Consider the following 15,000-nt stretch of genomic DNA (forward strand, 5'->3'; position numbering starts at 1 on the left):
GACGAACTGATTCGATTTTGGTGAAGATCCAAATCCGGATATGAGAATTTTTTTTAATTTTTCAAGTGATTCTTCACCAGTGAGAAAGTGCCAAAATGATATATCGCATGATATTTCACACACTTATGGACAGATTCAGATGAAACCTGGTGGATGAGTTGGGTTGGTGACAATAACTAGCTAATTAGATTATGGTTAAGGTCTCGATGGAGATCTGGTAAATGGTTCAGCCTTTCGGAAGTATGTGCTCGATCTACTGAGTGCTGTTCCAGTTTGTTTTGTTTTTGTTTTTGCCTTTTTCGGGTGAGTAAAGAACAAACACTGACGGCACATTCTCCTTTTCACAAGACCCTCTCACAGACATCACAATTACTACACAGTTATACTATCACCTATCCATACCCAAGACAAAGCCACTTAACAGTCCTGTCAATATCCATGTATCCCTCTATCCACAATGCTTCTAGGTTCCTATCTAGTTCCAATTTAAAGCTATGTACTCCTTCTGCTGCCACTACGTTTCTAGGGAGACCATTTCATGCATTAACTACCCTCTGAGTGAAAGACCCCAGTCTTATAACTGTCTGAACATTCCTCTTCCTTACTCTCAGCCTCCAGCCCCTGGTCCTATCACTCACTGTCTATTCTGCTACAAAAAACAATGCCGATTTAACACATCCAACATCTTCCCCACAACTGGAGTGAAACAACTGGTCTTTAGTTCCTCATCGCCTCTCTGGATCCTTTTTAAACAGCATTCCACATTTACTACACTGATCATCTAATACCTGTCCTGACACCAACGAGCTATTAAAGATATCGGTTGACACTTACCTGCTCTGCCACCTCCCTCAATACTCTTCGATGTATATTATCTGGCCTCGGAGCCTTGTCTACTCTTAGATTTCCTAGCTGTTCCTTTACTTCCTCCACTGCAACCTGGATCTTCGATAAAATCCCTTTCTCACCTTATTAAATACTCTCAACTGTTGGCAATTCTCCTGACTGTTGTGTAAAATTTGAAGAAAATTAACTGTTTAATAAGCCTGCCATCTTGCTTTCCTCACTAACCACTCTCCCGGCGCTATTCCTCAATGGGCCCACACTGGTCCGAACCTGTTCTTTTCCCCTTGTGTATTTAACAAATGCCTTGTTATTATATTTAATATTCATGGCAACATGCTTCTCACATTCTCTTTTGGCTTATTACAGTACGTACTTAGCTATTTTCTTAACGACCCTTTGTACGTTCCTATACTGATCGGAGTCCAACTCCAGTGCAGTGATTGTATACCTAATAAATACCTTCCGTTTATCCTTAATAGCACTCCTTAGTCCTTACCTCTCCTCATCCACCCTGGTCTGGTCTCTCTCTGCCTCTGAATTTACACCACTGTACACTGCATATTTACTCCTTGAAGACTACCCATTTCTCTGATGCTGATTGTCCTCGTCTTAGCTTGTCCCTATTGATAGCACCTAATGTTCTACTCATACTCTCACAGTTATGTAACCTTTCTATTTGCCACACTCCCACTAACATTACAAACTTTCAAGCTCAATTTTCAACCCTGCAAGGATAGGGAGTGAAAAAATACAAAAAAGCCTTTTACACAGGAAGTACATGGCCTACCCTTAACAAATTGGCTTTTGATGTTGGAACCGAAAATCAAACTAACACTTTTACTATTCCCCAGATTAAATTTCCCAACAGTTGTTTTCAATCCATGACAAAGCATGGGGCTGCTTTCTTCCAGTCTGCAATCTCAATTTGTGGTCCTGGAGTGAAATATAGTTTGAATCTTAAATACTTGGTTCCCTTGCAAGGAACTTCAATGCAGGAGGAGGCCATTAGGCCCAACGAACCTGTGCAATGGGTGCTAATTGATGGTTGTTTGGCCGTGCTCTATCCTTTTTTTAAATGCCCAGCATCAACCAAGGAAGCAGTACGACACGTACCATTGTTCATCTTTGGTATGACTTGGCAGGTGTCGAGTTTGAACCACCGAGCTCTCAGATTTAGAGCAGACGCTCTCACGATTATGCCACCGAGTCTGGTTAAAGTGTTGAGAAATTTTTAATTTCTTCACATGGTTCTTGTAAGCCACAAGGCATTGCCAGATTGCATTGAACAATATCATGAGAAGGCAGACGACTTATTTTCCTGAACTTAACAAGGAATGTTCCTGTGGACGCCATGGAAAATGCATTTGATTTGCTTTGTGCTTCCTGCAGGTGATCAGCAGAATGGCCGGCTCTCAGAGCCGTCAACGGCATTTTCATTTGCCGGGCCAGACCTGCAGGACTATGATGGAAATGATGTTGGAGGGATTCCACCACCACCAAACATCGCTCCACCTCCTTTGCCACCGGATTATGATGATGTGGCAGAAGGTGAACTACCCCCACCACCAACATATGCCCCACCTCTTCCACCGCCCTCAACATCTGACCGGGCTTCTGTGGCCTCAAATTCTACGTCCTTCGTACCCTTGAGTTTTGGTGTACCTCGTTCAACCTTTAATCCCAACGCAGAACCGAAGTTCCACTCAGGTGCCGATGAGCCGGTGATTTCTTTAGCAAATCACAATGGCCATGCACGGATTGTCATGCAGGATCACCAAAGTTCACCTCAACCTCCACCACCCCCAAATACAGCGCCACCTGAACCTCCAACTGAAGGTGGAATGGGACGGCGTGGTGGTGCACCAAACAAACCTTTGCGGCGCCGGGGAACACTCATTAAACAGCCTAACATTGAGGGGAGTCCTGAGAAGAGTCGACGGGCAGCCGAGGCTTTGGCGGCGGCGGCTGCAGCGGCTCCAAACTCTCCGAGCCCAGGTGCTATCCCAGCCATTGTGATCAAAGAACCCTCCAGCAGCAGCAGCGGAAATGCAAGCATTGCGAGTAGCATGGAGTGTGAAACTCCAGTAAATGGAGCAACCAGAAATGAAAGCACAGTGGTGACTGGGAGTGAATCTGATCGAAATCCTTTTGCAGCGGCAATTGCAGGTGCAGTTCGTGACCGTGAAAAACGAATGGAAGAGAAACGGAGATCGTATTCATCATCGACCTGCTCTACCCCTGAGCATAGTCCTAAGCACGTCAATGAAAGTGGTATCAGTTATCCCCAATCGCCGCCATATCCACCTGCACCTCCACATTTGATCGTACCCAGTAATCAGCTTCCGGGGCCACCTCCCCACGTGCTACCTGTTGCCGAGCCATCTCCACCATATCAGCAAACATCTACTGGTGCCTCTTCATCAGACAGGGTCTCTTCGGCTCTCATCCACCCCATCACAGGGGAATCCCTCAGTCCATCATCCCCCATGGGCCTTGTCCTCTTAGCGAAACAACGAGCTCAAAGTCAAAATACTGCTGCCGACACATTAGGGGGGGCATCTGAACCCAGCTCAGGTGTTCCATGTTTGCCACTTGAAAACCATGAGTGCAACAGTGAGACCATTGCCAAGCCACCAAACTTTGTTCCTCCTCCACCCCCTAACCTGCCTTCACGGGAGTTGCCCAATGCTGTGGCTGTCGCTGCAGCTGCTGCTGCCGTTGCTGCCAAAAAGCAAGCATATTCAAAGAGGCACTCCGAGGTAGATGGAGAGGATTTTGTATTCACTGATCCTCTGCCACCACCTATCGAGTACTCAAATAGTTTTGAGAGTGCCGATGAACAGACTGGCGAACGGTTACCTGATAAGTTTAAGTTGCGCTCCACGCGGCAAGATGAAAGACGCAACACACGCACAATAAAGCCAACAGGAGCCATGAGTCCGTACGATCGAATACTTGCCAGTATGATGCAGATGCCGATGCGCAGTGGAGCTCCAGGTGTCGCAAGCTCTGACTCTGTTGATGCGAGTGCCGATTCTGGCCTTGAGGAGATGGACAGCCGGAGCAGCAGTGAGACGACGAGTGCTGTGTCTACTGTCTCCAGCTTCTCCACACTCTCTACTGAGACAGCAGAACCCACAGAGTTTGCTGCAGTGCCACTTCACAGCCACACATCGCAGCAACAGCAGCAGCAGCAGCAGCAGCAAAAAGGACCGACTGTTGCAACAAAAGCCAACAAGTTTGTTGTGAACGTGACACCATCACAGGAATCTGGCGGTACAACAAATGCTACATCAAATTCACAACCCTTAGCGGGTCCTTCCACTCCAACGACACCACCGGCAGGGCTAGGTGAAACGAGCACCGTTGTCCGTTCATTCATGCTCCAGAGAAGGACAAAACTGTGGGGTGAGCAGGTTGGCACAACAGATGGAGAACCATGCACTGAAGGAGGTATTCCAGTCAAAACAAATGTCATAAATGAGCTTAGCTCCAAGCTTCAGCAGATGAATACGAGCAACTCTTCTTTACCGTCTTCTTTCCCATCGGCTGGACCTTCCAAGACAGGAACCTACTCAGGGAGCAAGGCACCAGCAAGTATTAGCAGGTAATACTTAAATTTCTTTGATTTACATTTCATTGCTGCCTCATTTCCCAGTTTAATGTCGCCGATGCAAGAGTTGAACCATGGTGTTTTTCTTTTTGAGGTATTCTGGCAAACATCTTCCCAAATAAACTCCAGCTCCTTCCTCCTGATGGTAAATTTTTGATGATGATGGCTTTTGGTAAATTGAAGATCACCAAATAATTTATGAACCAAGCAGACTTGATAATGCACTCCCCCAACCCCAGCCCATGTCATTCTGCTGTGTTACTCATTCTTTGTCCTCCTCCTTCTCATTACTCCTTTAACTTTCTTACTTCCAGAAGTAATTGCTTTTCATTTCTATTCTATCCATTTAAATGACATTTTATAATGACTGCTACATATCACTTCACTGTTCTATCCAAACACCTCATGCCTTGACAGCTTCTTCCAGCTTTTTCTATTCCCTTTCTAACAAGCTCACTGTAAACCTCCACCCATATCTTGTTGTTGCAATCCTACAGCACTACTTTCTTCTTTTGGTAGAAACTGGGATCCAAAAGAGAAATCTGGTCAGCAGCGAGTGCCAGCTCACAGCTGGTAATCCAATTCTTTCTTTACCCACCACCCTGCTGCCCCACCATGCGTCCTGTTGCCCCTCATCCTCTCCAACTCCACTCCCGCAACACCACCTGTGCCAGTGGTGGTGTTGCTGTCTATGTCAAGAACTCCATTCCTCATTATCCATTGTCTACTACTGAACTCATCTTAGCCCTTTTGAATACCCTTGTCGACATATACCTCTCTGTAATCACCAATTGTTTGTATGTATGGTATACCGTCCACTGTTTGAATGATGACTCTTTATATTATATACCACAATGTCCGATAACTTACATCAACTCACAGCCGTCCATCCCAACTCTCAGTTTCTCAACTACAGCAATTTCAACTGTCGCCATGCCAGCTGGTTGGGTCTGCAACAACTAGCCATGGAATTGCACCTGAAGCTTTTTGTGGTTCTGAATCGATCTGTTTCTGCAACTGCTACGTCTTCCCTGCTGGGACCTGGTAATGACCAACTTTTCATCCAATCTCTCCTGTTTCTCCTCTGTCCCTCTTGGCTCTTCTGACCATATTCTTGTCAATGCCCATATCCTATGAGGGAGCAGCCTCAATACAGCAAAATATGGTTGTCACATGGGCCAACTGGCAGGGACTGCAATCTGTCCTTTCACAAGGATTGGACTACCATCTCCACAGCACCTGAAAATGATTTGGCCTATGGATACTTCTACAAAACTCTACTTTCTCTCATGCACAGTTTATCTCATCCCGTCCAAGACTTTCCTATCCATCCTCTAGAGTCTAGAGTGTAGACCCTAGTGCAATGATTCCTATGGGGAGGTGGTTGCAGTCAATCAGCTTTCTTTCACAGCATGGAAAGTTTACCCGACTGAGGGCAACTTTCGTTCATTCTGTAAGGATCACAACAAGTGTGTGTCCATCCTCCTGCAAACTAGAAAACGCCATCTTACAAATCTCAAGACTGAACTCTCCAACTGGTGTCCTTCCTCCAAGTCGTGGTGGCACCTTGTATGCCCCCTCCCCACTCCACCCATCCCTCATCAAATGGGTTGCCATCTCCATGGCATCTGACATTGATTCCACCTGGGAATACTTTCACAATAGCCTACTTTCTCTCATGCACTAGTTTATCTCATCCCATCTGTAGCTATCCCATCAAACCTCCCAACGATGGAGCAGTGCACTAAATCCTGTTGTCAGGCTGTTGCGGTCAAATAGCTTATTTTCTCAACATCAAATGCAAATCTGATTGAAGGCGATTTCATATCAATCTGTTAGGCTTGTAAAAAGTTTATGCCCATCCTTTGACAAGCCAGATAACATCTTGGCAAATCCGAAGATTGAACTCTCCACCCATGCTCCTTACTTTATTATGTGTGGGTTTTGTCAATTTTGTCTCTGGTGTATGCTCTCCCTCTGTCCTCTCCCTCACCACAAATGGCGCCACTGCTGACTCTGCACGAGTGAAGACAGAATGTCTCAACTCACTGTTTGACTCAAAATATCGTATTCTCAACCTATCCTGCTCTGTCCCTATCTCAAGCCTATCGTACCCACTGTGGACTGAACTTTGTCCTCACCCGAGATTGTCGAGGAAGCTCTATCCAGCCTCAACCCAACTTTGGCAATGGGCTGAGATGGCAACATAACCGAAGGTATGAAATCTTTCTTCTCCTTCGTCTGCTCTCTTCAGCTTGTCCTCCTCTGGCTGCTCCCCATACAATTTGCCTGAAATTTATCAAACATCACTCCCATCCATAATAAAGGTGCCATCAAAGCTGGTGACATCTTTTTTTATTAAACAGCCTGATATCTGACCATGGGCTTTCATTCGATCCTGGTCTCTCCATTCATGTCCATCTGCTGCTCCTCTCTCAGGAATGGTTGGAGGCACTAACTATCAAAGAAGAGGTCAGGACTCTCTCCTCGGACATATCTTGAGCATTCAACACAGTCTGGCATCCTGCTCTGGCTACCAAGCTCGTTGTTTGTGAGATACTTGGTTACTCTCATGGATTTATTCATGGAAACATGGATTTCTGATGACTTCCACTCACGTTGTCAACACATTGCCGTGACTGGAACCATCTTCTCTCCCAGTGGTGGATGGAGTGCCTCAAGCCAGTCTTGGACCTCATCTTGTTCTTCCTACACATAAATAACCTCTATGATGTTCTGGAAAATAGTTTGTGCCTTTGTTTAAGGTGGCTCCAAATTGTCATAGAGTACCCCCGGCAGCGAGATAGCATCTGCGTCACTCTTTACTTATTTGGAATTGGCAAAATGCTGGTCGGGCAAGTGTCCTTTAATCCTTTAATCGTGGATAATCTCCATCTCACCTAATCGCTCTAGACTCGAAAGGAATGGTCAACATCATTAAGGATCATCAAACTTACTAACCCATTTCCATAGTCATCCACGAGAAGAGGTTCAGTTGTTTCAACTTCTTGGCCTCATTGTCAGTCATGATCTCTCCTGGGCTGATCACATAGTAAAACCGGCCTTAGTTTTGGCATTCTCCATCATTGCAAGTGATTCCTTGAAAAATCAGAAACTATTCTGCCTACAAGATATTTGTTTGTCGCTTAATAGAGTACTGCGCTCTCCTATGGACTGGAACTCCAGACTCACATTTGTCTTTCCTGGAAACACATGGAATCTAAAGCTCTCAGCATTGTTGGAATTGCCTGCTCTGTGGCCAAAACAAAAGGCCCGTTGGTCTCACAATGTTGGTAGCATCTCCGTGCTCTTTTACCACCTCTCATCTGGTCTGTATCCTTGCTCTGTCTTCCAACATTCTCTAGCAACTCCAGGATGCACACAATCTTCAGTCACCCCTCCTGGTCGAATCATAAAAAAAATCCAGACTTACCACACACAACTCTTTTGTTCCTCTTTTTTTCTCCCGTTTAGTGAACCGCCTTCCTGAAGCTGTTCAAACGCACTCTTCCCTCCAATGCTTTCAGCAGGCGGTGCACAACAACCCCCCATTCCTACGTGCAATATTTTCTGTCCCCATTAACTCTACCTCGCCCAACCCTCTTACTTCATGCAGCTTACTGTTTTCTCCCCCCCCCCTCTCCTGTTTTTCTGTTCATTCATTCCCTTCAGCTTACTCCATCTAGATGTTGCCCTACGGTCAGTTTGTCGCCTGTTTGTTTTTTTATTGTTTTTTTTTAATGGTGCGTCACCTTGCTCTTCCATGAGCCTCGATCTATAGAAAATAAGACCATCCACATTAGGTACTTCAACTTATTCTTTACCCTGCTTTGTATTCAACTGGGATCCACCACTTGGTCTATGATTCCCAGGAGATGTTTCTGTGCTTTCCAGGTCCTTGTACTTTGGGAAAAAGAAGTGGGATATGAGGATTGGATATTTCTTTCCCATCTAACCTTTTTTGTTTTTTCCTGCTCTCAGTTTGTTTTTTCACTTTATCATGATTTACTCTCTTGAATGTTTGAAAATATTTTCAATAATAACTATGGTAAATTATTTGTTGAATTAGGATGAATCTCTCATTGGCATTAACAGGTTGAAGTGCATATTATCTGAAACCTTCCTTCCTGAAACTCCATTTAAAATGCGCTCCACACCTTGTTTTGGTTTGCATTGTCATTCCGCAATCTGAGATCGGAGACTCCATTCAGTTACTTTGTTCATTAGTTATCAAAATTTATTCTAGATCCCTTCTTAAGAAATGTGACGGCATCTGAAAGGGAACGATACGTCCGTCAAAAAAAAAACTTGACAATTATAACTGCTGCAGTCACTGGCCAAAAATATTAACATTATTAGTCTAATGATGGTTTGTCATCTCTCAGAGGAATGACATTTAATTTGTACATCTCACCTGGTTATCCCCACGGCTTTTCAAAAAAAGGAGAGAAATTTTAATCGGTGACGATTAATTTAATTGGGAGACGCATGAAAGATGCAACGAGTTTTTGGATTTGATTCCCCGGTTCATGCCCCAGGAGTTTGGGATTTCAGGTTACAGGGGTCAAAATGGGGAAAATATTCAACTAAAAATATGATATTTGGTCAATCCTGATGGAACTTTCTGCCATCTTTCAATCTTGCTTTAGGTGGGAAGTATGGAGATTTGCAATGGCACGTCATCGACTTAGCTCTGGTTGTACTTGTTGTTGTGGTTTTTTTTACCATTTGTACAAGAGGGGTGAGCACAATCATTTCAAAAATATTGGGAACTGTGGATGTGGACACTGACTTTCGCATATCTGGAGACTATGGTAGTCACCAAAGCAGGTGTGCAATAATGTAATGTTCCTCAAACCAGTCATGCATCCCATGGGCTTAATGGGTTGGTACCATTGTCATTGTCTTGAAACATCTCATCAAAATCTGGACAAACGAGTAGCATGAAAGTGTAAACTTTATCAGCCATGTCCACTGGCTACTTCCTAGACATCATGAGGGTTGGCCTGTTTGGTATTCCCATATGAGCACTGAGCTTGTGATTTTTGGATCTCGGATTCGATTGAGCACATTTGTACTTCCTAATGTCCATACCTTGCTTGTGATACATGAATAGCTCCTCCATGAGCTTCAGATTGCCACAGATGAGAAGTTCCAAACTATGCCAGCTGAACATTTTCCAACCATTACTAAGTCCCAAGTGTGTTGAACTATTGACGTGATGCATTCATGGTCCAATGATTCATCAGGCTTCTGATACATATGAAGACATGTTTGAAACTCTTGAAATGTCATAACCACTGCTTTTCAACACACTCATCACAACTTGATGCTAGTATTTAATGAAGCATGCTGGAGCTTATTTTTGTTTTTGTTTTTTTGCATAAAATGTTTGCTCTTGAAGAAATATCGTGGTAACAGAGGGTAAAAAGGGCAATGACCTGACATTGGCACCACAGTTGCACACCAAGCAAGGAAATGGATAAGCAGGAAAAGAGGGAGGAAGGGAGGAAAAATGCAGCAACCTGCAAGCAAGAGGTGTGGTTGTTTGGGGTTAATGGGTGTAGAAAAGATTGTGTGTATGAATGGGGGATGACATTTGATGGTAGTGCCCTTGATGATTGAAGCCCTCAAAGGTAAAGTGTGATTGAACAAATTCTGTGAGTTGGTTCCATAATTGTGCAGAGACAGACACAGACACAGACACAGACACGTGCAGTAAGCCTAGATTTTGGAAATTTAATGAGAGGGTGATTAGTGGAAGAATTTGAAGAAGGCATGCATCCTGGAGGAACTGGGGAAGGCCAGGGGGTTGAGAGAGAGCAGAGGAAGGGACGAGAGATGGGATAACACAGAGGCCACTGACCTGTGAAAACGACAGGCCTTTTACGTCAGCCTCATTATGGCAGATGCCGATAATGTTGAGAGCTTTTCATGATACAGAAGCAATGTGATCGAGACAGATGTGATGCTGGGGCACCAGTCCATTGGGGAGAGCATTACTCCATTGAGTTATGGGCACAGGCCTTTGCGGACTGAGAGTATTTTGAAATTTTCAAGAAAAGACTTGGTACGATAGAGGACACCCAGTTTGTGATTTGTAGATGAGTTATAAAAAAAACCTCAAATTGGGGTTGTATAAAAAGGTTCAGAAATCTTTGATTAAAAGTTGGCAAACATGTTATTTTATAGGTTTCTAGTGTGCTGAATCCATTTCTGCTTTTTGCCAAGCTGTATTGCTTAGGCTGACATTCCCAGCTAGCCAAATCCAAGATGGCCACCACAGATTTTTTTTTTTGATTTTTTTCTTTGAACGTTTTCACGAACAGTTTGAACGAGAAGAAACTGTGATGGTTTTATTTCAGTATTAAGACATGTAATCACTATTCAAATTAAAGTAATGTGTATTTTACGTTTATAGCTCGCCTGTTCGAAGAACAGAGAGCTATAGCGATACCCCCGGCTTGAGCGTGAAAATGTTAAAGTTTTTGGTGCAAGTTATTTCCTTTCTAATGTTTTTATCTACCACACTTTTTTACCGATTACAATATACAAATACATGTATTGCTTTAAAATTATTTGGATCAGACTTCACTGCAATGCTTTATAAAAAATATTAGACGAGTCTTTTAAAAACGATAAACGTATAAACAGGCGAGCATTGGATGGTTTTGACACCAACTCTCTGGTTCTTCTTTAGTCATTCCAATCGAAATCACCAAATTTAAGAAAATGTTCCCAGTTGACCCCTCAGATTTACTTTAAACTTTCATAAAATAGTTCCCGGGTATCAAAATGAAGCTGCGTAAAATTTTAGGTCAATAGATGGGGTCAACTCCAAGATATTGAGGGTTGAAAATGTGGTTGTGGCCCTATTTTTTATGGTCGTTGTGAGCATCACAAAATGAACGGCTAATGAACTGTGAACAAGGCATGCTCTATCATGTGTTTTTAAGTCGCATACACCGGAAAGTTTCCCACCCACAAGCGATGCCCTGTCCTTCCACACCAAACAGGCACATTATCAAGCAGCAGTGTAGTGACTAGCACACAAACAATACCCCCAAACTTCCTCCTCCTGAGACCATGCGATGGAGAGTAGACGGCCCATCACTGGTACCCATCCTGGTGTTCTTACCACCAATCACAGAATCTTGCCTTGAAATCATCACTTGCAAGTTGCACTACAAGATGCACGAGTGCACGTTGCAAGTGTAAGAAATCTCGACTGCATTGCACAGAAGCATGCAAATGCAGAGCCACCGATGACACCTGCAGCAATGATGAAGGAACTGCATACCTGATGTAGACTTTCAGTTCGTGATTCAAAATAACAATAAGACGGTCTGATTTTGTTTTTAACACTTTGTCAGGTATAAGTGAGAGACACAGTGAGAAGTTTTTTCAATTGTCAATGCTATGGTCCCTGGAAGCAAAGATACGTGGATAAGAGAAAATTGGCAACGGCCGTGTTGGATTTTTGACTTTTACAATGTTTTGTTCATACCTAAATAAGAAAAACGTAAAATACATATTATTTTTGGTTTGAATAGTGATTTATACCTTGCATACCAAACTAAAACCATCACAGTGCTTTCTAGTTGAAACTGTTCGTGAAAACGTTTTTACCTCGCCTGTTCGAAGAACAGAGAGCTATAGCGATACCCCCGGTGTGAGCATCAGCGTGAGTGTGAGCATGAAAATGTTAAAGTTTTTGGTGCAAGTTATTTCCTTTCTTATGTTTTTATCTACCACACTATTTTTTACTGATTACAATCTACAAATACATATATTGCTTTAAAATTATTTGGATCAGACTTCACTACAATGCTTTATAAAAAATATTATTAGACTTCTTTTAACGAGCTAAAAACGATAAATGTATAAACAGGCGAGCATTGGGTGGCTTTGACACCAACTCTCTGGTTTGTTTTGTTTTTAATCTGTGGTGGCCATCTTGAATTTGGCCCGCTGGGAGTGTCAGCTTAAGAAATAGAGCATGGCAAACAAATTAACAGCAGAAATGGATTCAGCACACCCAAAACCTTTCAAATCACATATTTGCCAACTTTTACTCAAAAATGCCTGGGAGTGTCTGATTTTCTGAAAATCAAAATAGTCTGTCAGCTTTGGATGCCATCTTTGCAATGTGGTCAGGCCAGTTTGTATCTGGGGAATTATTGAAGTAGGTTAAAGGGATTGAACCTCTTCCAGTGGCTGATCATTCAATGGACAGGCAGGCTCGTTTTACGATCCTTCTGGATCTCCCATGACAGGGGAGACTGAGATCTCCCATGATTGAAACATGTTCCATTTATCAGACCAGCTTGTCATAAATTACCTGATATTTAAGCAATTAATAGTTGGCAGAGTTGAGCAGTTTTTGTCGCTGGGTCCTCAATAAGTCTTCCTTGATATAAATAGCTCTTCCATGAAATTCCATATTTTGAGGTTTCATCCTGCAGTTTCTCAAAGTGATCAATCTTTTCAATCCTTCTGCTATTCCAGAGTTGTATTATCCATTGTGTAAGTGATCTCTGATCTTCTGTCATTGATTCTTTAAAGACAAAGGAAGAGTGTTGAACTGGCCAGTGGGATGTAGAGCGGGCTCAGATGTAAAAACAGGAAACCACAATGTGGTGATTGATTTCTGGCTGTGATTGATATCAATCCCTCTTATGTTTAACCTGTTCAGCTGTCATCTTTTTTTAAAACAAACCTTTCTCCAGCCTGTTGAGCCTTTTCTGTTCAATCACGAACTTCTGGTCAGACCTTCAAGGTCACCACTTACTTTTATCCCCATCAGATTGCATATTAATTTTTGTACCGTCTGCACTCTCCTCACCATCTGCGTCACCACATTATATTTCCCCATTTGTGTTTTTATCTCTTTTCCTGTTTTTGTACTGTTAACGCTTCACGAGCCTTGACCTTCATAAACTGAATACTTTCCATTTCCCTGTTAACGAAACAAAACTTGATCACAGACGGCCATTCATCTCTCGCAGCGACCAATTTTTCAAAACAAATTGGTTGTTCTTTGCTTTGATGCCATGGTTATAAAAGGTGTGCTTTGCTTGCCTGGTCAAAACTATCTTATTTACTTTTTACAAGGATATAAGAGTCATGGAGGAGTCAAAACAAATAGGAACAAGAAAAAGAGCAATCGGAGATTGCAGATCCTCGCCAGGACTTGTTTTGTGTGGTGTATTTTGTATGGCGTTTGTGAAATGGTGTATTATGTAATTAATAAGAGACATAACTAGAATTGCCACTTTATAACTGCTGGCAGTGATGATCGGGTACCAATACTTCCCGCTTTGATGAAACCCCACTTTGATTGGACACCTGACCCTGACCCATGACGTTTATTATTATATTCATTTGAATTCAGAATGGAATTAAACATAAATTCAATTCAAATCAAATGGAAGACCAAACAGGTACAATCCTGCATTGGAGTTATCAGAAGGAACCTGAACAAGCAAAAAGCAAAAATTAAGTCATCAGGAGGAACCTGGACAGGATTCACATTTCAGCTGCTACTCCTCTCCCCTCAAACCCACCCAGGCACAGCTAAGTGAGCCTTATTCAAAAAAACAAAACAAAAAGAATCCACATCAAAAAAAAAATTGTCTGGCTGCCAGACCATGCATCTGATCAAGTTGAAATTTAAAACATGGATTCCCCATGACTGCTAGACCATATTTGTGAGGTTTCATGTGAATTGATTAAATGCTTCTAGAGAAAACATTATTTAATATTTTTCTTCAATCCAATATGTCTGCCAAACCATGTGACCTATCAGTTATTCCTTAAACTTGTACACCCAAGGCTTGGGGAACATTTGTGTGAAGTTTCCCCTCGATCCATTCTGGAGAAGAAGATTTTTTTGCTTTGACACACGAATGGCAACAGCGCCTCATTGAGGACACAAGACGGTTGAAAAAGGCTTGAGGGACATCATTCCAGATCTGTACCAAGGCCTGCTGCAGTTGGTCCAACGTCACCAGCTGCTTTTGAAGACTGCACAATCGTCATTCCATTTCATCCCACACATGTTCTTTGGGAGAAACATCAGGCAAAACAGCTGGCCAGGGAAGTGTGCGAATGTTCTGCTGTGTAATGAAGTCGTGACCATTTGTGTGATGTGAGGGCGTGCCTTATCCTGTTGAAGTGTGATGACATGTCCGTGAATCAGCAGGAACAGCAGGACGAAGAATTTCATCACGGTACCGAATGCATGTCAAATTGCCATTAATGACCTCCAGCTGGGTTCTGTGATGTGCGGTGATGCCTCCCCATCCCATCACGCTCCCACTGCCGAACGCCTTGCGTTGCACACCACATGTCAGCATAACGTTCCCTTTCCCATCGATAAACGTGACAATGGCCATCACGACTGTCAAGATGGAACCTCGACTCATCTGTAAATAGGATAGCAGCCCAATCTTGTCTCCTGAACCTCAGACGTTTTGCACACCAACCTCGGCACGCATGTCGATGATGTGGCAACAAAATCGGACGTACTGCTGGTCGTC

The 15,000-nt window shown here is 43.2% G+C and overlaps 1 protein-coding gene across 8 annotated transcripts in view; it reads left to right on the forward strand.

Moving 5' to 3' along the window:
• The window catches only part of LOC147025870 (SH3 and multiple ankyrin repeat domains protein 2-like), a 545,479-nt gene that overhangs the window by 473,637 nt on the left and 56,842 nt on the right, over window positions 1-15,000 (forward strand). For all 8 annotated transcript variants that reach the window (XM_085880768.1, XM_085880767.1, XM_085880769.1 and 5 more), the window contains one exon: window positions 2,236-4,453. In XM_085880768.1, coding sequence (XP_085736894.1) covers window positions 2,236-4,453 — 2,218 coding nt within the window. The remainder of the gene's footprint in view (window positions 1-2,235; window positions 4,454-15,000) is intronic.

The sequence above is a fragment of the Eptatretus burgeri genome, chromosome 5 (genome assembly GCF_056783735.1).
Source record: "Eptatretus burgeri isolate ZD-2024b chromosome 5, Ebu_testis_v1, whole genome shotgun sequence".
In the NCBI taxonomy this organism is placed as follows: domain Eukaryota; kingdom Metazoa; phylum Chordata; class Myxini; order Myxiniformes; family Myxinidae; genus Eptatretus; species Eptatretus burgeri.